The sequence below is a fragment of the Erythrolamprus reginae genome, chromosome 1, assembly GCF_031021105.1.
Source record: "Erythrolamprus reginae isolate rEryReg1 chromosome 1, rEryReg1.hap1, whole genome shotgun sequence".
Lineage (NCBI taxonomy): Eukaryota > Metazoa > Chordata > Lepidosauria > Squamata > Dipsadidae > Erythrolamprus > Erythrolamprus reginae.
This window is the reverse complement of record NC_091950.1, coordinates 139,123,996-139,145,988: the sequence shown is the minus strand read 5'-3', so window position 1 is coordinate 139,145,988 and position 21,993 is coordinate 139,123,996. Positions and strand designations below refer to the sequence as shown.

Sequence of the window (21,993 nt, the reverse complement as noted above, 5' to 3'; positions counted from 1 at the left end):
GAAAATAATAAAAAAACAACTTTGCCACTACCTAGAAACAAACAATATAATATCCAACAGCCAACATGGGTTTGTCAGAAACAAATCATGCCAAACCAATCTCATATCATTTTTCAACACCATAACCAAATCAGTAGACCAATGCTATGTAGTTGACCTCATATAGTTGGACTTCAGCAAAGCTTTTGATAAAGTAGATCGCAATCTCCTAATCCACAATTTTTTTTAAAAACAGAGTAGACTACAACACATGCAGATGGATAAACAGTTGGCTGACCAACCGCACCCAACGAGTTGTCCTCAACAGCTCCAAATCCAAAAGGAAGAAGGTAGACAGTGGGGTACCACAGGGTTCTGTCCTGGACCCTGTGCTCTTCAACATTTTCATCAATGACCTAGATGAGGGAATAGAGGGGGAACTAATCAAATTTGCAGATGACACCAAGCTGATGGGGATAACCAACACCCTAGAGGATAGGCTCAAAATACAGAAAGACCCAGATTAACGCTGTGGGCCCAAACTAACAAAACGATGTTCAACGTTGAGAAGAGTAAAGTCCTTCACCCAGGTTAAAAAAAACCTAGACACGCAAACAGTCTGGGAGGAACTACTTAGCAGTAGTGACTGTAAAAGGGATCTTGGAGTCTTGGAGGATAATCAACTAAATATGAGCAAGCAATGTGCAGCAGGGGCTAAAAACGTCAACACAATTCTAAGCTGTATCAACAGGGGGATACACTCCAAGACCAGGGAGGTATTAATACCACTCTATAACGTCCTGGTGAGACCACATCTGGAGTACTGCGTTCAGTTCTGGTCACCACACTTCAAAAGAGGCATAGAAACTCTGGAGAAGGTGCAGAAAAGAGCAACCAAATGATTAGGTGACTAGAAACCAAGAAAGATTGCTTGAACTGGGCATGGATAGCCTAGAGAAAAGAAGGGCCAGGAGGGACATGATAGCAGTCTACAGGTACTTAAGGGGTTGCCACAGAGAGGAGGGGGTCACACTGTTTTCCAGGGCACCAGAGGGCCAGACAAGGAACAACAGTTGGAAGCTGACCAAGGAGAGATTCAACCTAGAAATAAGAAAGAGCTTCCTGGTGGTCAGAGTGATCAACCAGAAGTACGGCCTGCCAGTGGAGGTTGTGAACTCCCCAACTTTGGACATTTTCAAGAGGAGATTGGACTCATTTGGCTGGGATGCTGTAGGATTTCCTGCTTAAACAGGGGGTTGGACCTGATGACCTGCAAGGTCCCTTTCAACTCTAATTAATTATTAAATAAACAAACAAATAAATAAACAATAAATAAACAAATAAATATGTAAACAATAATACATCCCCCCCCCACACACCCAATTATTTTAAAAATAATTTTATAAGATGTACAAAAAACAAAATTGGGGAATGCAAACAAAAAGGAAATGCTGTAAAAGAAAATAACAATTTTCTTTGGTACAGATGCAAGCATAAAGATACAATTAGAATAAATGATAACACACAGTAGTTCTGTAATCAAATCTAATCATCAAACCCCCAAATTAAAGTTTCTTTTGGATTCAAGCAAAAAAATTCCAAAAAGTCATTTTGAAATAGTAACGAAAATAGACAAAAAATATTCTCAAATAATTCATTTTCCTTAACTTACTTAATTTCAGCATCCATTCTTTCATTATAAGTATTTGTGAGTCTTACTATGTCCATGGATAAAGACGTTTCACTGTTATTGTCATAAAAAAAGCAAATTCAATGTTTTTTCTCAATTTATTTGTCCATCAAACCTTAAAGAAAATCATTTTGCTTCCATTGTAGATTCAATTTGATATTTCTATTAATTAAAATACATATATGACTCTAATGCTTTCTTACAGGTCCACTAGAAAGAATAAAAAGTATAGTGATACCTCGTCTTACAAACGCCTCGTCATACAAACTTTTCGAGATACAAACCCAGGGTTTAAGATTTTTTTGCCTCTTCTTACAAACTATTTTCACCTTACAAACCCACCGCCGCCGCTGGGATGCCCCACCTCCGGACTTCCGTTGCCAGCGAAGCACCCGTTTTTGCGCTGCTGGAATTCCCCTGAGGCTCCCCTCCATGGGAAATCCCACCTCCAGACTTCCGTGTTTTTGTGATGCTGCAGGGGAATCACAGCAGCGCAAAAACAGGCGCTTCACTGGCAACGGAAGTCCAAAGGTGGGGTTTCCTAGAGAGGGGAGCCTCAGTGAAATTGCAGCATCGCAAAAACATAGAGGTCCAGAGGTGGAGTTTCGAGGATTTTGGTGTTTTTGCAATGCTGCAATTTTACTGATGCTCCCTTCACTGGGAAAATCCACCACCGGACTTCCATTGCCAGCAAAGCACTTGTTTTTGCGACGCTGGCATTCCCCTGCAGCATTGCAAAAACACAGAAGTCCAGAGGTGAGGTTTCCCATGGAGGGGAGCCTCAGGAGAATCCCAGCAGTGCAAAAACGAGCACTTCAGCTGGCAAAAGGGGTGAATTTTGGGCTTGCATGCATTAATCACTTTTCCATTGATTCCTATGGGAAACATTGTTTCGTCTTACAAACTTTTCATCTTAAGAACCTTGTCCCGGAACCAATTAAGTTTGTAAGACAAGGTATCACTGTACTTTTAGACTGCTTACATTTCCAAAGAGTATTAGACACACCCTTACCTGGTCTAAAGGGGAGATAAATTCAGTTCCTGGAAAAGCCTATTTCATAAAATCCAGAGCTCTCAAATAACATATAATAGTTGTTTGGTACATGATAACAGAAAAAGTCAATGTAACATCATTATAAAGGACTATGATTTTAATTGACTTCTAAGTCTAAAGAAGAGTTACCAAAGTTTGACATTCCTTAACAGAGGTTAATTGGAGATGTTGAACTATTTTATCTAATTTCAAATCAACCTAGTTTAGAAAGTTATTGTCCACATTTTGATGCCACTTTGGTAACATGCAGATGTTACAATTCTTTCAAACAGAAAACTCACACAAGGTTATTTTCTTCAAATGTTGGTATGAACCCCGAAAATCTTAAGTATTATATTTGGCATCTAGAGAATCCTGATGTAAAGGTGATTCAGTCAGTTTTAGGAATATATCAGCCTGTCAAAGAATATACCAAATGTTTCAAATATCTTATTCTTTCCATTCTAAATTTCTGAGGTGGCCAAAAAATAATTGATGGTACTGTTGAAAAAGGAGGTGATCCTGGTTGCAAATTACATGATTTGTACAGTATACTGTACATATATACAGTATATATACAGATTTATAACAGACAATAAAGCCAGTGAGTTAGGAGGAAATGAATTAAGTATTAAGCCTATCCACTGTATCAAGTGCTGAAAATGCAACTTTTAAAACTCTTATTACCTGACTAATAATTTAGGAAAAGATACTCTGATGAAGAAGTTTATAGGCTACATCAAGGGAACCCTGAGCAACCCATTGTAATAAACGTTTCTAATAACTCAAGTCTGCCAATTTCAAACATTTACACTTTATGTGATGATGTTGCCACTATAATAGGACATATAGCTCATGAATTTCAACCTAGATCATATTGTATTTAATAACTCCTACTTATTGGACAAATGGACAAAAAGCCCAGGATCAACAGATTCAACTCTGAGCTGTAAGGTTGAAATTAATTTCAGAATTAGATCTGGCAATGCCTCTGTATTTTATTAACATAGTTTTTAATCATGCTTTTCCTGATTAATAATGATGCAAAGAGAGATGTTTTCCCCATTGGAAATTAAAGGCAAAACTCCATTCAGAGTTATCACAGAGGCAAAAAGTTAAAATAGAGTGTGTGTTTTATTGCATGTAGATGATTATCTTGAGTTGAGGGGAAATTATCACTAATCACCACCTGTCACTCGGAATACCCACACCAATATTATAATGGAATACGTGGACTAGTCATCTGAGTTGAGTCAAACTATATAACCGAGGTCCATGGTTTTCCTTCAATACAGTACTTAAGAGATCACGTGCTTTACTTATCGGCAGAAAATAACTAGTATATTTTATGTCTTTCTCTTCTAATCTGGTAGGGGGGGAAAAGGACTGAGAGAAAACAATAAAGGACACTAACATTCTCCAATTTACCAAACTTCAGATCAATTCCTACTGGTACCACTTTAGCTCTTGAATAAAACACACAAAATTGTTCAATTTAATAAGTATTTCGACTCTCAGAATCTTCACGTGTTGTTTACATATTTTATGTATCAATGGATGAAATGACATGAGATATATTGCCCAGAATCTTCATCTTTTGTTATTTTTTCCTAAGACTAATTGAACCTAACTGTACACTTCTCTGCAAGATTTTCTGGCATTTAAAAGAACACGGGAATGCAGCCAATATAGGATGGCAACTTTGAAAGAGAGAAAACTAAGACGACAAAGAAATGATAGTCTTTCCTGATTGCCATTAGAAATAATGAAAGTTAAACAACACATTTTGAAGAGGAGGAATAAACAAGACCTCTGCAAAAATATGAATATTTTTAATAACATCAACAAGCATGTGAATTGACGTGATTCAGTAGATAACATGGGCTGAGGCATTGCTTTGACTAAATGTCCTAAGAAAATTGTATCCAAGGAATAAGAGGACAGACACTATGATATTATAACCTTGATAATAATTCTTACCAGATTCAATGGATTTAGGGACTTGAGTCCATAAAACCACTGCTTTACTCCCCATTTCTTTCTATGGGGAAATACTTGTTTTCAGGGCCCACGCTGGCAGAAATGAAGAAAAATGTTTTGCTTCCTCCCGGGTTGCTTGAAGGGTGTTTCTTTGATAGAAAAGGGAGGGAAAGGGTGAAGGAAAACAATTGTCTTAAGAGAAGGGGGGGGGGGAATGGAAAAGACTGTTGTGCTTTTACTTTCCAGCTCTGAAATAATAGCCCTATTACTCAGAAAAAAAAACACAGGCCCTCCTTTTCTTTTGCCACCTCCCCGGAGAAGAATTTGTCACTGCACAGCTGTGAAAGAGAAAATATAAATATATTTCTATAGATGGATGGATATACACACGCACAGTAGAGAATTTGCCCTTCTGAATTGGTTTGCAGGGCTGGACAAAACCTCATTGTGTACTTTATCTTTCCAGAAGAGAATGGGCCCACAGTCTCATTCTGGCAGGGCCTCTGCCTTTGGTTAACTGTGGTTAGACAACTGTAACTTCATTTAGACATGGTACTCTCTGTGTGGGTCTATGTGAATGTGAGTATGGTTTGCTTATTATTATTGATTGTGTACGCATCTGCAGAAAAACACAAAAATTCATCCTCTCCATGACCTATTCAGGGGGGGAAAAAGACCAGGTTGTCAGGTTTTAAGAATGGAGGTTAAAAACATAAGCCTACACCTATTAATTTTAGTCTTTTCGAAGATCTTATGTATTTGTCTCACTTCCATATTTTGGCGGCCTCTCCCAAAATTAATATTTATAAATTTAATAATGTTATTGGATCAGTATCTGTTAATTCAGAAATAATTCACAAGAAGTTATTTCCTAGTAAGGAAATTGCTCTGTAGGTGCCACTTTGAGATATTTATGCAGAAGTATGAAAGAATTCAGTGAGGTTTTCCGAAACTAAGAGGGGAGACATTTAGCAAATGCATCTCATGTCTGAGTTGGCATATCTTATTTATTGATTGATTTGATTTGATTTTAATGTCGCCCTTCTCCTTAGACTCAGGGCGGCTTACAACATGTTAGCAATATTACTTTTTTAAAAACAGAGCTAGCATATTGCCCCCACAATCCAGGTCCTCATTTTACCTACCTCGGAAGAATGGAAGGCTGAGTCAACCTTGAGCCGGTGATGAGATTTGAACCGCTGACCTACAGATCTACAGTCAGCTTCAGTGGCATGCAGTACAGCACTCTACCTGCTGCACCACTTCGTCTCTTATTATGCAAGATTGGTTTGAACTACACTTTGAAAGTTTTATTTTAGTGAGATATATATACCAACTAACAACGCATGCCACATTATTTATCTCCAGGGGTGAAATTCACATTTTTCCTCCATCAGTTCTGTGGACGTGGCTTGGTGGGGGTGGCAGGAGAAGGATAATGCAAAATCTCCATTCTCTCCCTACTCATGGGGGAAGGATATTGCAAAATCTCCATTCTCACCCCACTCTGGGTCCAGCCAGAGTTGGTATTGGCCAGGTCTCCGAACTACTCAAAATTTCCTTTACTGGTTCTCCAGAACCTGTCAGAATTTCACCCGATTATCTCCTATGATAGCTTCTATAACTACAATTGGCTACAGTGATTCTAATTGATCTACGTTGTAGTGCAAAAATCAAATTAGGAGCCTCATCCATAGTATATATTAAAATAATTCTATATCTTTGAATCTCTCCCAAATCCTCCAGTGCTGCCTTATTCTGGTATGTGAGTGTTTCTGTGTAGGAGAAGAAATGGCAGAACCTAGAGATGGTGTGAAAACGGGGATCAGCTTATAAATCTTACATAGCCACAATCTAAACCCCCTTAACTGCCATTGACACATATCTAACTCTAACCGAGGTGCTGACTATTATAGTTGAAAAGATTTCTGTACATAGGTTTTTTTAGCAATAAGGCAGCTTACGAAAACAGACTAATTATCCTAGGTCTTGAAAGCTTAGAATTGCGGCGCCTAAAACACGATTTATCTAGGTCCCCAGCAGTCGGGCTTCAGACCCGGTTACAGCATGGAAACTGCTTTGGTCACGTTGATGGATGATCTCTGGCGGGCCCGGGACAGGGGTTTATCCTCTGTCCTGGTGCTCCTTGACCTCTCAGCGGCTTTCGATACCATCGACCATGGTATCCTTCTGCACCGGCTGGAGGGTTTGGGTGTGGGGGGCACTGTCCTTCAGTGGTTCTCCTCCTACCTCACCGGCCGGTCGCAGTCGGTGTTAGTGGGGGGTCAGAGGTCGACTCCGAGGTCTCTCCCTTGTGGGGTACCTCAGGGGTTGGTCCTCTCCCCCCTGCTATTTAATATCTACATGAAACCGCTGGGTGAGATCATCCGAGGGCATGGGGTGAGGTATCATCAGTACGCTGATGATACCCAGCTTTACATCTCCACCCCATGTCCAGTCAACGAAGCAGTGGAAGTGATGTGCCGGTGTCTGGAGGCTGTTGGGGCCTGGATGGGTGTCAGACTCAACCCGGATAAGACGGAGTGGCTGTGGGTTCTGCCTCCCAAGGACAATTCCATCTGTCCGTCCATTACCCTGGGGGGGATTATTGACCCCCTCGGAGAGGGTCCGCAACTTGGGCGTCCTCCTCGATCCACAGCTCACATTAGAAAACCATCTTTCAGCTGTGGCGAGGGGGGCGTTTGCCCAGGTTCGCCTGGTGCACCAGTTGCGGCCCTATCTGGACCGGGACTCATTGCTCACAGTCACTCATGCCCTCATCACCTCGAGATTCGACTACTGTAACACTCTCTACAGGGGGCTACCTTTGAAAAGTGTTCGGAAACTTCAGATCATGCAGAATGCAGCTGCGAGAGCAGTCACGGGCTTACCTAGGTATGCCCATGTTTTGCCATCACTCCGCAGTCTGCATTGGTTGCCGATCAATTTCCGGTCACAATTCAAAGTGTTGGTTATGACCTTTAAAGCCCTTCATGGCATTGGACCAGAATACCTCCGAGACCGCCTCCTGCCGCACGAATCCCAGCAACCGATTAGGTCCCACAGAGTGGGCCTTCTCCGGGTCCCGTCAACTAAACAATGCCGGTTGGCGGGCCCCAGGGGAAGAGCCTTCTCTGTGGCGGCCCCGACTCTCTGGAATCAACTCCCCCCGGAGATTAGAACTGCCCCTACCCTCCCTGCCTTCCGTAAAGTTCTTAAAACCCACCTTTGTCGTCAGGCATGGGGGAACTGAAACATCTCTCCCGGGCATGCACAATTTATGTATGGTATGTTTGTGTGTGTGCTTGTTAGTATATCGGGGTTCTTTTTAAAACTTTTTTAAATATTTAAATTTATTTGAATCTATTTGGATTTGTACGATTTGTTTATGCCTGTTGTGAGCCGCCCCGAGTTCACGGAGAGGGGCGGCATACAAATCTAAATAATAATAAATAAATAAATAAAATAAATTTAAGTATTGCCCACAAGATAATATGCTGCAATGTCCTTCCGGTCAATGACTACTTCACCTTCAACCGCAACAACACAAGAGTATGCAACAGATTCAAACTTAATATTAACCGCTCCAAACTTGACTGTAAAAAATATGACTTTAACAATCGAGTCGTCGACGCGTGGAACTCATTACCGGATTCTATAGTGTCTACTCCCAACCCCCAACATTTCTCCCTTAGACTATCCACGATTGACCTCTCCAGGTTCCTAAGAGGCCAGTAAGGGGCATACATAAGTGCACTGATGTGCCTAACGTCCCCTGTCCAATTACCTTTCCTTTTCTCATATATCCTATATATTCTCTCCCTCTCATCCACTCCTCTTCTTTTTTACTTACTATCCCTATATATACTACTTAATGTCTATTTCATTCCATATGTATTGTATATTGGACAAAGAATAAATAAATAAATAAATAAATAAATAAAATTAATTAATTAAACATTCACATTTGGATCTTGTCTTTTGGCACCTGACATTCTAGGAGGGATGAGTGAAAATGTTGGGAGTATATGCCAATGGTATATACTTTTAGCAGAATTATCCAAGGCAGGAAAATCATTGTAACTGCCCAGCTAACGCAAGCAGGCTGCTTTAGGGCTATAGGGCAGCAGTGGTATAGTAGGAGGTCAAAGATAGATGATGATCACTTTACTAACAATGGCAAAGGCATTATTGTATGGGACAAATAAACGGTAAAACCATGCCTGTATTTTTGTTTTTTGACCAAGAAAAGCATATGAATAAAAAAAATCATTGTTGAAAGATCTGAAAAGCCAGTCCTCATTTCTGTTTTCTTAGAATCTTATAAGATGTCCTGCTTATTTATATGGAGCAACACTGGAAGTCTATGTATATCAATGCGCTCAATGTTGCTATACACATTTTTTGTTTTAATTTGCTGCTGCCGGGTGGATAGTATAAATAATTTGATCTGATCCACTTTATTATTTATATAATAATAATAATAATAATAATAATAATAATAATAATAATAATAATAAAGATTTATAAGTCCCCCCCAATTCCTTTCAGATTCTGGGCAGCAAACCACAATATAAAGTAAAAAACAATTTTAAAACCCTGAATACTAAAACATTCATTGGCAAGATGGCATCGTTCACCAACCCCAGGCCTGCCAGCAAAGCCATGTGTTCACAGACTTTCGGAAGGCCAGGAGGATGGGGATTGGGCAGATCTCTGGGGGGAGTTGATTCCACAATCAGGGCCACAACAGAGAAGACCCTCCTATGCGGTCCTGCCAGCCAACACTGTCTTTGAGAAAACCAACTCTGTGGGCCCTAACTGGCTGCTGAGAAGTATGCGGCAGAAGATAGTCCTGTACATAATCTGGTCCTAAGACATTTAGGGTTTTAAAGGTAATAATCAACACCTTGAATTGCGTCCGGACACCGATTGGGAGCCAATGCAGCTCGTGGAGTGTTGGTGTGATGTTGGTGTACCCAGGTACATCCACAACACCTTGTGCGGCTGTGTTTTGGACCAATTGTAGTCTCCAAACACTTTTCAAGGGTAGCCCCATGTAGAGCGCATTGCAATAGTCGAGGTGTGAGGTGATAAGGGCATGAGTGACTGTGAGCAGAGGATTGCTTAATAACCCGGGCCTCAAAATCAGAGTCTGCCGGTGGGCTACAACAGGAATATGAGATGGACACCTGTAGCCAAGCTCACTTAAAAAGTGATGCCCTTTCCAACAACTCAGGCACATGTAAGCCTCTATTCAGCGTTTCTGGCCTCATTCACCAGCAAGAGAAAGATAAAGGAAGACAAAATTTTAATCAATGTGTCTTTTTAGACACTGAAGGAATGCTGGACCTTATTTTACCTGCAGATTGACTATATAAGCCACATCATTCATCTATGAACCCCAACACAATGCTAATCACCCCTCTAGAAAAAAAACAAGAAAGTTCTATTCGGATATTGTCATGGAATATATCCAGTTGGAAGAACAGGATGTCAGATGGAGACCTATTGGATTTCCTCTCCAAATTTGACATTATAGCACTCCAAGAGACATGGTTAACCACCAGTGATGAAGAAGCCCAGTTAACAGGCTTTAGAGCCTGGTCTACACCCGCTCGTAAATTTAAGTCAAAAGGGCGGGCCTCTGGGGGATTATGTGTATTTGCTAAGGCAGAGATGGGCTGGCAAGGGCACCAATTGGCCCTTAGAGAAGACCCCTACTACTTCCAAGCTATTCAATTCAAATACAAATCAACTGAAGTAGTGCTGCTAAATGCATATTTACCCCCATCTTCATCCCCATGTTTTTCCCCTGACATCTGGGTGCAATTAGAAAAGACAATCGTGGAGATAAATATAAAATATCACAAAGCCATTGTGATCCTATTGGGAGACTTTAACGCTAGGGTGGGTGCCTCCTTGCAAGACTATGTACACTTGGGCATTATTCCGGAGACCTATTTGACAAAGGACCCACCCTGGCACTCCAGAGACTCTAAAAGGAACGCGGCGGGCTCCAATCTGATCTCCTTGACATACACATGTAACCTTCACATACTAGGAGGCAAAAGCAGCTGCTTTATATATCCCTTCACCTTCCATGCTGGGAAGTCTAGCAGTGTCTTGGATTATATATGTGTCTCAATGGAAAAATCAAACTTCTTTTCAGATATCCAAATCTATACAAGGGAAGATAGTGATCATCAACCAATTGCAGTTAATTTTTATGTCAAATCTGATTTAAGACCACCCACAGCACATGACAAGAAACTACTTTCTAACCTTGAAGTGAGGCAAGCCAGGAGGCTCAATTGGTGCAAGGTGGATACAAAGGCAATTTTTAGTTTTATGAACTCTGAGAGGGCCCAATCCTGGGTGAAAATGGTTGCTACACCCACTCAAGACCCAAACAGAATCCTTATTGGATATTCTAACTTGTGTAGCACACTAAGAAACTTTTTTATACAGAACTTGCCAGTCAGGAATCGACAGTCCATTAGATCACATTGGTACGATCTTGAGTGTTCTCGTTCAAAAAAGTCACTAAGAGCAGTCATGCGTTTGGTCCAAAGAAATCCTACACCAAGTAAACATGCAAAGATGTTAAAGCTCAGACGCAACTACAAGAAACTAATAGCTAATAAGAAAGCTCAATATACAGCCGCAGTCTGGTCTAAGCTTGAAAATGCAGCAAAAGGGCCCAACCCAGCTATATTTTGGAATCTTGCATCTGGCTTGTTGAACGAGCGTAGGCTCCTACTTGATATTCCCATCCCAGCCTCAATTTGGGAGGATTTCTATACCACCTTATTTGCTACCCCTGAGCAAGATAACTCAGGAAAGATGATGACTCAGCCCCGGATCCTTGATAATCTTCCTACCTGGAAACCTGTTACAGTGACAGAAATTAAATGCATTATACAGTCACTGAAACCCAGTAAGGCACCAGGTGAGGATTTCCTGCCTCCTGAACTTTTTAAGACACATAGTGACTGGTGGGCTCCACTATTGGCAAGCCTGTTTACATACATAGACAAGACCGGCCACATCCCAGCAGGATGGGAACTTTCCATTGTAGTTCCCATACATAAAAAAGGAGACAAGGAAGATCCAAAAAACTATAGACCCATAAGCCTGATCGATATAACAGCTAAGATGTATGCAAAACATCTCTTGAGGAAAATAGAGGACTGGGTAATTGAGAAAAATATAATTGGGGAAGAACAGGCCGGGTTCAGACACGAACATTCTACAATAGATAACTGCTTTGTGTTACATCATCTTATTACCAAATATACAACTGATGGCAAACATTTATTTACTTCTTTTATAGACCTTAGCGCAGCATTTGACTCTATAAACAGAGACATCTTATGGAAGAAGCTGGCCAAGTTAAACATGGAACCCAGATTACTATTCCTGATAAAGGCCCTCTACACAAACACATGTCTGAAAGTCCGTACCGGGGTCAGTGGCTCTCTTACTCAGAGCATCCCCACCTATAAAGGAGTCAGACAAGGATGCATCTTGGCCCCAACGTTGTTTAACCTTTATGTCAATGACATTCCAGGATTTCTCCAATCCACAGACCTGCACATGCCAAAGATCCTCAACAGACATATTAACATCCTTCTATATGCTGACGACATGGTTCTGATGGCACATTCCCAAGTAGGCTTGAGAAGACTGATGAGGAAATTTAGTGATTATTGTGCTCTTAACTACTTGAACATTAATAAGCACAAATCCAAAGTGGTGGTTTTTGGGAAAAGGCGAGTTAAATATAACTGGTATTTAGATGGGGAGCCTATAGAACAAACAGACAGATTCAATTACTTAGGGGTGGTTTTTACAGATACAGGGCCCTGGGCCAATCATTTTAAACAAAGTTCTATGAAGGCCACAGCACGCTCTAAAACGTTAATTAAATTACTTAGTTATAACCACCCAAGCTCCCTGCTCCCAATTCTGAAGGTCTATAAAGCAAAAACCGCACCTGTGCTAACATATGGTGCGGAATTGTGGGGCCTGTTAAAGGCTGCACCACTAGAACAAAACCAAGCATGCTTTCTAAGAACCATCTTGGGGACCGACAGAAATACATCCACAGCAGCAGTAAGAGCTGAAACTGGCATCCATTCCATCTACAGTTTAACAGTTATTAAAGTCTTCAACTATTGGTGGAGGATTCTCCCAATGGAACCTGACAGACTCCCAAAAATGTGCTTAGAAGAACAGATGGGCACACCCAAACCCACTACATGGGTCAACCAGCTCTCTCAAAGCACCCTATATCTCGGTCTCTCAATGCAACACCTGCTTTCAGCTGGACATCAGGCCAAGGAAATATTTAAACAAAGAGTTTTAGATGTTAATGCACAAATTGATATGGAGGTACTTTCTAAGTGCAGGTCACTGAAATGGTTAGCCAAGAACAAAAGAGCCTTTCAACTAGAAAAATATCTGACAATGGGTCTGACCCAATACCATAGAACAGCACTCACTAGAGCAAGATTTGAGCAGTTAGATTCTATGGTTAGATACGGACGATTCCACCAAGTACCATATTTTGAGAGAACATGCATTTGCGGTGCACCAGAAATAGAAGACATTGCACATGTGCTACTCAATTGTAAACTATACTCTTCAGTAAGACCTCAGTATTTACAGCCCCTACTTGACAAAATCATACACTGGGACTGTAATAAACAACTATCATTTTTTCTTCAGGGTACAAATATATATGTAGTTTCTAGAACCGCTAAGTTTATAGTCAGGGCTGTACAGATGAGAATACGTTTTATAGAACATATTGGGGTGGCATGCAAAGGAGATGAACTTACTTAAGAATATTTTATATCAGTATCTTAGTTTTGTTTAATATAATCCTTTGCACGAGTTATATTCTCATGTTTTACTACTCAATTTTAGCTTATTATACTGCATTTTAACTTATTATTTATTCAAATTCCCTCTATTTTAGCCAATTTTACTGTATTTTAACCAGTCACAGTTTTATGATGACCGATGTGGTCCTTTTTCTTGCTTTGATATGGTCGATTGACTAATCAAATAAAGTTGATATTGATATTGACTGTGAGCAGAGACTTCTGATCCAAATAGGGTCGCAACTGGTGCACAAGGCGGACCTGTGCAATATTAATGCAATATTCCTTCAAACCATTCCTTTGGTGACCATTTGAAGTCACAATGACACTGAAGAAAAAAGTGGCTTGTGAATGCTTTTTCACAGTTACGACCATTGCAGAGTCTATCATCATCATGTGATCAAAGTTGGGGTGCTTGGCAACTGGATCACATTTATGACGGTTGCAGTGTTTCAGGGTGATGTGATCGCCTTTTGACAAGCAAAGTCAATGGGGAAGCAATCATGTTACGACTTTAATATCTGCAGTGATTTACTTTAAATAAGTGTGGCAAGAAAAGTCACAAAATGGGGCAAAATACGCTTACCTGCTTCACTCAGCAATATAAATTTTGGGCTCCATTGTGGTCATGTCAAGGATGCCCAGTATCAGATTTATTGGAGGACTCATAAGAACATAAGAACATAAAAAGAGCCATGCTGAATCAGGCCAAAGCCCATCGAGTCCAGCATTCTGTGTCACACAGTGGCCCACCAATTATCCATGGGGATCTTGAGCAGAAAGAGAAGGCAAGACCCTCCCTTTCCCCTGACCCCCAACAAATGGTACTCAAGGGAATCCTGCCTGCCTCAACCAACATAATAATAATAATAATAATAATAATAATAATAATAATAATAATTATTATTATTATTATTATTATTATTATTATTATTTATTAGATTTGTATGCCGCCCCTCTCCGAAGACTCGGGGTGGCTCACAACAATAATAAAAACAATATTATAGCGAAACAAATCTAATATTAAAAAAGAAGCATATAAAACATAGAGGCGGCACATGTCACGACCTCTTTTGGAAGTGAATTCCATAAACCAACGACCCTCTGGTTTAAGAAATATTTCCCATGATTTGTCCTCACTTTCTTACCTATGAGCTGTAGGGAGTGCCCCCTTGTCCTAGTATTGTGTGATAGAGAAAATAATTTTTCTCTATCCACCTTTTCTATCCCGTGCATGATTTTATGCACTTCAATCAAGTCACCCCTTAAATGCTGTCTTTCAAGGCTGAAGAGACCATGGCATTGCAACCTGGTATCATTTCCTTTATCATTCTTGTTGCCCTTTTTTGCACCTTAATAGTAGTGTAGTGTAGACTCCCTGTAATTCTAAGAGAGTCTCAACAAATGCTGATTTCATATAAGCATTAGGCAGCTATTTTAAAGAGCTGAACCTTGTTAAAGGGTCAGGACAAGGCTTGAATGAATTCAATTCAGAAATATAGGAATGCAAATATCCAAAGGATCGCCAGTAGGCAGCAACCCAGATTAAAAAAAAAAACAAAAAACTCTCCACAAGCTGTCTTCAGTTAAACTCCTTCAGTTGTGTACCTGCTGAATTTCTGACTGGGCTGGTAGATTATTGGAGCAGAGTTGGAAAAGAGAAAAGAGCAACAAAGATTATTTAGAGGGTTGGAGGCTAAACATGCAAAGAATGGTTACAGGAATTGGGTATTTCTAGTCTTCTGAAAAGAAGAACTGAGGTGACATATATTTGAGGGGGGGGGGTCAACCTATTTTCCAAAGCGCTAGAAAGCAAGACGAGAAACAATGGATGGAAACTAATCAGAGTAAGGAATAACCAAGAACTATGGAGAAATTTGCTAAGAGTGAGAGCAATCAACCATTGGAACAGCTTGCACAAACTGCTTCAACTCCTACTCTCAAAACGATGCTATAGAGCACTGCATACCAGAACTAGACACAAGAACAGTTTTGCACCCTGAACATCATCACTCTGCTAACCAAATCATTCCCTCAACACTGACAGACTATTTGCTAAGTCTACACTACTATTAATCTTCTCATCGTTCCCATCACCCATCTCCTCCAACAAACGACTGTAACTTTGTTGCTTGTATCCTTACAATTTATATTGACTGGTTCCTAATATAATTGGATTGTTTATTTGTACCTGGACTATCATTAAGTGTTGTACCTTATGATTCTTTATGAACTCATTTTTGCTTTTATGTACCCTGAAAACATATGCTCCAAGACAAAGTCCTTCTGTGTCCAATCCCACTTAGCTAATAAAACTCAATCCTATCCTATCCTATCCTGGGAAACCCTGGCACAAGGTCAATGACCATGTTGATCCACCAAGGCTGCCAGGATTTTAGGCCAAAAGAACATTCATAGCAGAAGAGAAGCAAGCACTCCACAAAGCCAGAGTTGCAAATGCTGTGACAATGGGGCCCACACGTCTGCCCAACATGTGGCAGAACATTTTGTGCCTGTATAGGCCTTACCAGTCACCTGCAGACACCTCGTGTACAGCCACAACCCCTTAGATGTCAAGGTCCCCTTCGAACACGATGGATGAACATCATTATTCTATTCTATTCTATTCTATTCTATTCCATTCCACCCTACCCTACCCTTGCATTTAGAAGTTGTGGGTGCTCCATCACTGGAGGCTTTGAAAAAGATACTGGACAGCCACTTGTCTGGAACCATACAAGGTCTGCTGCTTTAGGCTGGCTGGCTGGGTGGGATTGGACCAAGGTCCCTTCCAACTCTTGTTATTCTATTCACCCATTCTACCCAAACGAATGGCAGGGCAAGGCAGGAACTGCTGCGACTCCCAGGCAGCCGTTCGCGTCGTGCCCGCTCTGGCCAGCAGAGAGCAGGAGCAGCGGAGGCGGGAGAGAGGAGGCGGAGGCGGGGAACAAGAGGCAAGGAGGGCAGAGGCTGGGGCGTCCGCGGAGCCGAAGTCGAGTGCCAAGCGGCGGCAGCGACGGCGTTGGGGGCGGGCGGGTGGGGAGAAGGCCCGCCGTGAAGTGCCGGCTGGGGGAGCCCGGGAGCCAATCGCTCCGGGAGGAGAAGCGCGTCGCTTCTTGCTCAGGCGACGGAGGCGCGCCCCAGCTCCAGGACCAGAATCCCGGGAGGGGTGGGGGGAGCCTTGCGCCAAGTCCCAGGGCGAAAAAGGGCTCCTGGGGCGCGCGCCGCCGGGTGGTTGCGCGCTCGAGGCGCCCTGGCCGGGGGGGATGCCCCTGCGCGGGCTCGGCGACTAGCCCCGGCGACCGCTTGGTGCATGGCCCAGCCATGGAAGTGGTGGACGAGACCGAGGCTCTGCAGCGCTTCTTCGAAGGTAACCAAGCGAGCGCGAAAGCCCCGGGCGGGCAACGTTGCGCGCGGCGGGGAGGACCGCGAAGCCAGCCCAGGGTTCTTTTTTTCTCGGCTACTCTTTGGGATTTGGGGAGATTAGCGGCACGTGAGGACGGCAATTCCCCCCACACCTCGGTTTTACGCGCGTCGCAGGTGTGTGGTGGGAAAGTGGCTTCGCGCAAAGGCAGCAAAGGGGGTTCGTTTTGGAGACGAGAAACGGCGTCCGCGCAGCACCGGCACTGGCAGGGCTCGCTGAGGACGGTGTCACAGAAAGGGAATCCAGATGCTCCCGCAAACCGCGCCGCGCGAGTGGCTGGGAACGATCCTCTCCCCCCACACCCTCCTGGATACCCCACCCCCTCCAAACCCCGCTCGTATGCTCAAAGTTGGGCGCCGCGGTTCTTTTATTTACTTTCTTCCGCCGCTCCAAGCTCACCTCCCTTTAGAGCAGCGCTTCTCAATTATTTTCTGTTACGCCCCCCCCCCAAGGAAGAAGTAAACATTTCGGGGGGGGGGCACTCTCCGATCTGGCCCCCGGTGGAATTTTAGTGTTAATATTTGTTATTTTACTTATTATAAGCTGCAAGCCAACTATTGGCTGGGGAAGGCTGCTCTACCCACTTACCTGGGAGTAAATCACACTGAACTCAGTGGAGCCTGTTTTCGGTTTAGGGCAGGGGTCCCCAAACTTGGGAACTTTAAGATCTGTGTACTACAATTCCCAGAATTGTCCACATGTCTTAAAGTTGCCAAGTTTGAAGACTTCTGGTTTAGGGAAATCAATTGAGGAGGACCATGCATATTCCTTGGGGTCACATAAGCTCCCCATCGCTCCTCCCCCCCAGGGGGTCCCCCTCCCCGAGTATTTGAGAAGCGCTGCTTTAGAGTCTGATAAGGGTCACGTGTTAGGAGCGATCCTGAGCTGCCTCGTTGGGCTTTTTATAATAATGCTTGGTTCCGTCTGGGCCCAAATTGCAGAGGAACGCTTTGGAGGGGCCACGGCTGAACTAAGTATTATTATTACTATTATTACTATTATTACTATTATTATTATTATTATTATTATTATTATTATTATTATTAATTGGATTTGTATGCCGTCCCTCTCCACAGACTCGTATAGGAGTCACACAAGTATAAAAACAATTGCGGTTCCCCCCTCAAAAAATTTAAAATATTTTAAAATCAGTAATAAACTATAGGACAGTATCAAAAGTGGTTTTGTGTTCCTTCCATTATCTTTCCCTAAATATTCTAGAATCTTTTATTATGCTGGATGCGTCTAATTGGTTAGAGAACCGGCAGACAGACAGACAGACAAATTTCTAGGCTGCCCTTCTCCTTTGGACACAGTCTAATACACCCCCCCCCAAAAAAACCCCCATTGGACTAAGACTTGTTTGCTATCAGTCATTCATAGCATCGAGCGCAGCATGAGGCAATGCTCAACGGTCCCAAGCCTGCTGGCAGAGATGTGTTTTTAAGGCCTTGCGAATAATACATAACCAACTGGCAGAAATCCTTTTTTTGCCAGCAGCACATCGATCCTATCTATATTCATTTTAAAATCCCACAGTTCATTCTCAAGTGAGTCTCAGGTCACTTGTCACATGTCAACGTTATCCAGTCCTTACTAGGCTTTGAGCAGTCCCTTAATCTTCTGTAAAAGATTATATACTAATGAGGATTCCTTTTCTGTTCGCTGTGTATCCCATTCAACATGCCAAAGGCCTGTAGGCAGTTTCCCCCTCCATGGTTTCCATTTTGTTACCATGCCATCTTCGTATTCTGTGATGGATATTATTTTTTATTGCAGCCCTTTAAATTGTACGGAATCCCACGCCCAGGAAAATTCAGAATTTGATCCTTTCCTCAACAGCACATTGTACCTGTTGTGGTATGGCAAGTCTCTAATTGCCACAGATCATAAATGGACCTTACAGCCAGTTCTGCCTCCCTGAGATACTCAAGTGAAATATATCATTCACAATTTATGCATACGCACAAAATATGAGTAGACATTTTAACACATTAATTCTGGGAATAAAAATAATGAGTCTTACGGCACAATCAGTGTCAATACAGTATTAATACATAAGAATATTAACTTTTCTGACATTTAAATTTTTTAATCTTTAAAAAGCTATAATACTTTGTTTTCACCATCTGAACAATATTGTATAAACTTATTCATAAGACCAGTTTTATGTTATTTCAGTGCTCAATATTTAAATTACCTAATTTGTGGCAATTTGGTTTTAATTTGATGTACATATAGGAATATGATTTTATTTTAAAATAGCTACAGGAATTTCAATACTTTTAGGAAAATAAAAGTTAAAATAGGAAAGTCTGATTCTAGTATTGTTTTCCTTATTGAAATTGCCTCTTCTTTTAGGGACAAATTGTTATGAGCCCCAGAAGGGGAATGCATTATTTCACTCCTTGAAAAACTAAGACTCCCTGCAGAGTGGTAAATGTTATTATGCGCTAAAAACTTACCTTGCTGAATTTGTTTAAAACTTATCTTGTTGAATTTAGTTTAGATCTTTGTCTCTTTAAGTTACTTTTGTGTTGTGTTTCAATATTTACTTTGCTATCGTTTTTATCTTTATCTGTTTACTTCTCAATAGTTCCCAAATTCTCCCGTGATTTTTCCTTGTAAGGTGCTATGAACCATCTTTTCTGAGTAGCACTTTTGTATTTGTGGATTCAGGGGAAATATGACGTTTCAGGGATCTTGATTCCATTTCAGATACTGTATATTGGAAACTAGCACTTCAAATCAAACCACTACTGAGTATAGTAAGGTGTATGGGGAAAGGCATTCCAAACTGGCATCCTATGTGGATGATTTTTAAGTCATATCCTGCACACTTTAGTTATGGGCTGGATATATCGTGTATTGCATTGATCAAATCAGGATTTGATAATACAGTAGTTTTACATTCCTCCTCAATACGTCTTTTCTGGTCAACTTCCTCATGTAGTGATGATGTGGCAAATGAGGTAGAGCAGTTCATAGAAATATTAATAAACTGAAAAAGGTTGTTTGCGGATCAAATAAATCACATCTAATCTTTCAATTTATGTTCTTTGTATACAATTGTTTTTGATTTATGTTTTTTGTATCCAATTGTTTACAACTTAATGTTCTTTGTATACAGTTGTTTGCTGACTATGCTAAAGTATGGCTTGCAAAATATTACAAAAACAATTAGTAATGATTAGCTAAAAATATAACAATAATTAACAATATTGTAAGATACCATTTCAGTCAATCAAATACAACTCTTTGCTCTCTAATTCATATCTACTCATACTTGTGTGGTGCAGAATTGCTTAAAAGAGTCCCAAGTCACAAAAAGATTTGGAATTAGAAGGACAGACATTTCACTGGTTCTGTATTTCTATTTAAAATTGAAAGAAATATTTATTTCAGCTAAGAAACTATTTGGTTTAACTATTGTTAAAATTATTTTGCAATTGTAGTGCACTATTGAAAACACCTTATAGCTAATGTATATAAAATGCTGCTGATATTAAGAACGTGGATGTGTCAAGCATTATGTGATTTAATGGGGAAGAAATTTTGTCTATAATATAATACTGGACCAGTTGGAAAAATTCTAGATCAATGGATCGAAATCTGCATTGAATTATAATCTTGAATATTTTTTTTTATAAAATGGTGTACTGATGGTATTTAACACTAGATCAACTATCTAAAATGCACAAAAGTGTTTTGAATGTTTGCTTAATATGTAAATGTAAGGAAGATATTTTTTAATCATGTGTATTGGATATGTGGTAAGGTAAAGGAATATTGGAAACAGATCCATGTTTTAATTCAGATCTTTAAAATGGAGTTACAGTGGAAACCAGAAGGAAAAATTGATGGGGGGAAAATTGGTGTTTTATTATCATATTCTGTAGCATGCGTCCTAAATGCTCAAAAATGGAAAGAAGTGGAAAAAAATTGGTATTTTATTATTGTATACATTTTCTATAGCATGAATCCTAAATGCTCAAAAATGGAAAGAAGCGTTAATTCCCACAGCAGAGGAATAGATTGAAATGATGATAGAACTGACAGATGGCAAAGTTAACTGCATTAATTAGGGCAATGAATTTACGTGCTACGGTTTCTACTTGGAAATTGCTTTTAGACTTTTTGCTAAAAAGAGACCCAAAAATGACACTAATTTTGGGTTTTGGCAGTTACGTAGATCATGATTACAGAAATGACTAATTTACAATTTAAATAAGTAAAAAGTTGATACTAAAGACTGTACTATATATCTTACTGCACCGAAAGAAATTAGAAGTCACTGCTTTCCTTCTTTTATTTTGGTTTCCTCGATTTATCCACTTTCACTTTCACCCCTTTCCTTTCCCCTTCTTCCATCATATTTATTAATACAGTACAGTGATACTTTGTCTTACAAACTTAATTGGTTCTGGGACGAGGTTCTTAAGGTGAAAAGTTTGTAAGACGAAACAATGTTTCCCATAGGAATCAATGGAAAAGTGATTAATGCGTGCAAGCCCAAAATTCACCCCTTTTGCCAGCCGAAGCGCCCGTTTTTGTGCTGCTGGGATTCCCCTGAGGTTCCCCTACATGGGAAACCCCACCTCCGGACTTCCGTTGCCAGCGAAGTGCCCGTTTTTGTGCTGCTGGGATTCCCTTGAGGCACCCCTCCATGGGAAACCCCACCTCCGGACTTCCGTTGCCAGCGAAGCGCCCGTTTTTGTGCTGCTGCGATTCCCCTGAGGCTCCCCTCCAGGGGAAACCCCACCTCTGGACTTCTGTTGCCAGCGAAGCGCCCGTTTTTGTGCTGCTGGGATTTCCCTCCTGGGATTCCCCTGCAGCATCACAAAAACACGGAAGTCCAGAGGTGGGGTTTCTCATGGAGGGGAGCCTCAGAGGAATCCCAGCAGCACAAAAACGGGTGCTTCGCTGGCAACGGAAGTCCAGAGTTGGGGCATCCCAGCTGCGGCGGTGGGTTTGTAAGGTGAAAATAGTTTGTAAG

At 41.2% G+C, this 21,993-nt stretch overlaps 1 protein-coding gene across 2 annotated transcripts in view; it reads left to right on the top strand.

Moving 5' to 3' along the window:
* The first annotated feature begins 16,512 nt into the window (after window positions 1-16,512).
* The window catches only part of MYRF (myelin regulatory factor), a 147,700-nt gene continuing 142,219 nt past the window's right edge, over window positions 16,513-21,993 (top strand). For both annotated transcript variants that reach the window (XM_070766919.1, XM_070766909.1), the window contains exon 1: window positions 16,513-16,943. In XM_070766919.1, coding sequence (XP_070623020.1) covers window positions 16,898-16,943 — 46 coding nt within the window. In that variant the 5' untranslated portion in view covers window positions 16,513-16,897. The remainder of the gene's footprint in view (window positions 16,944-21,993) is intronic.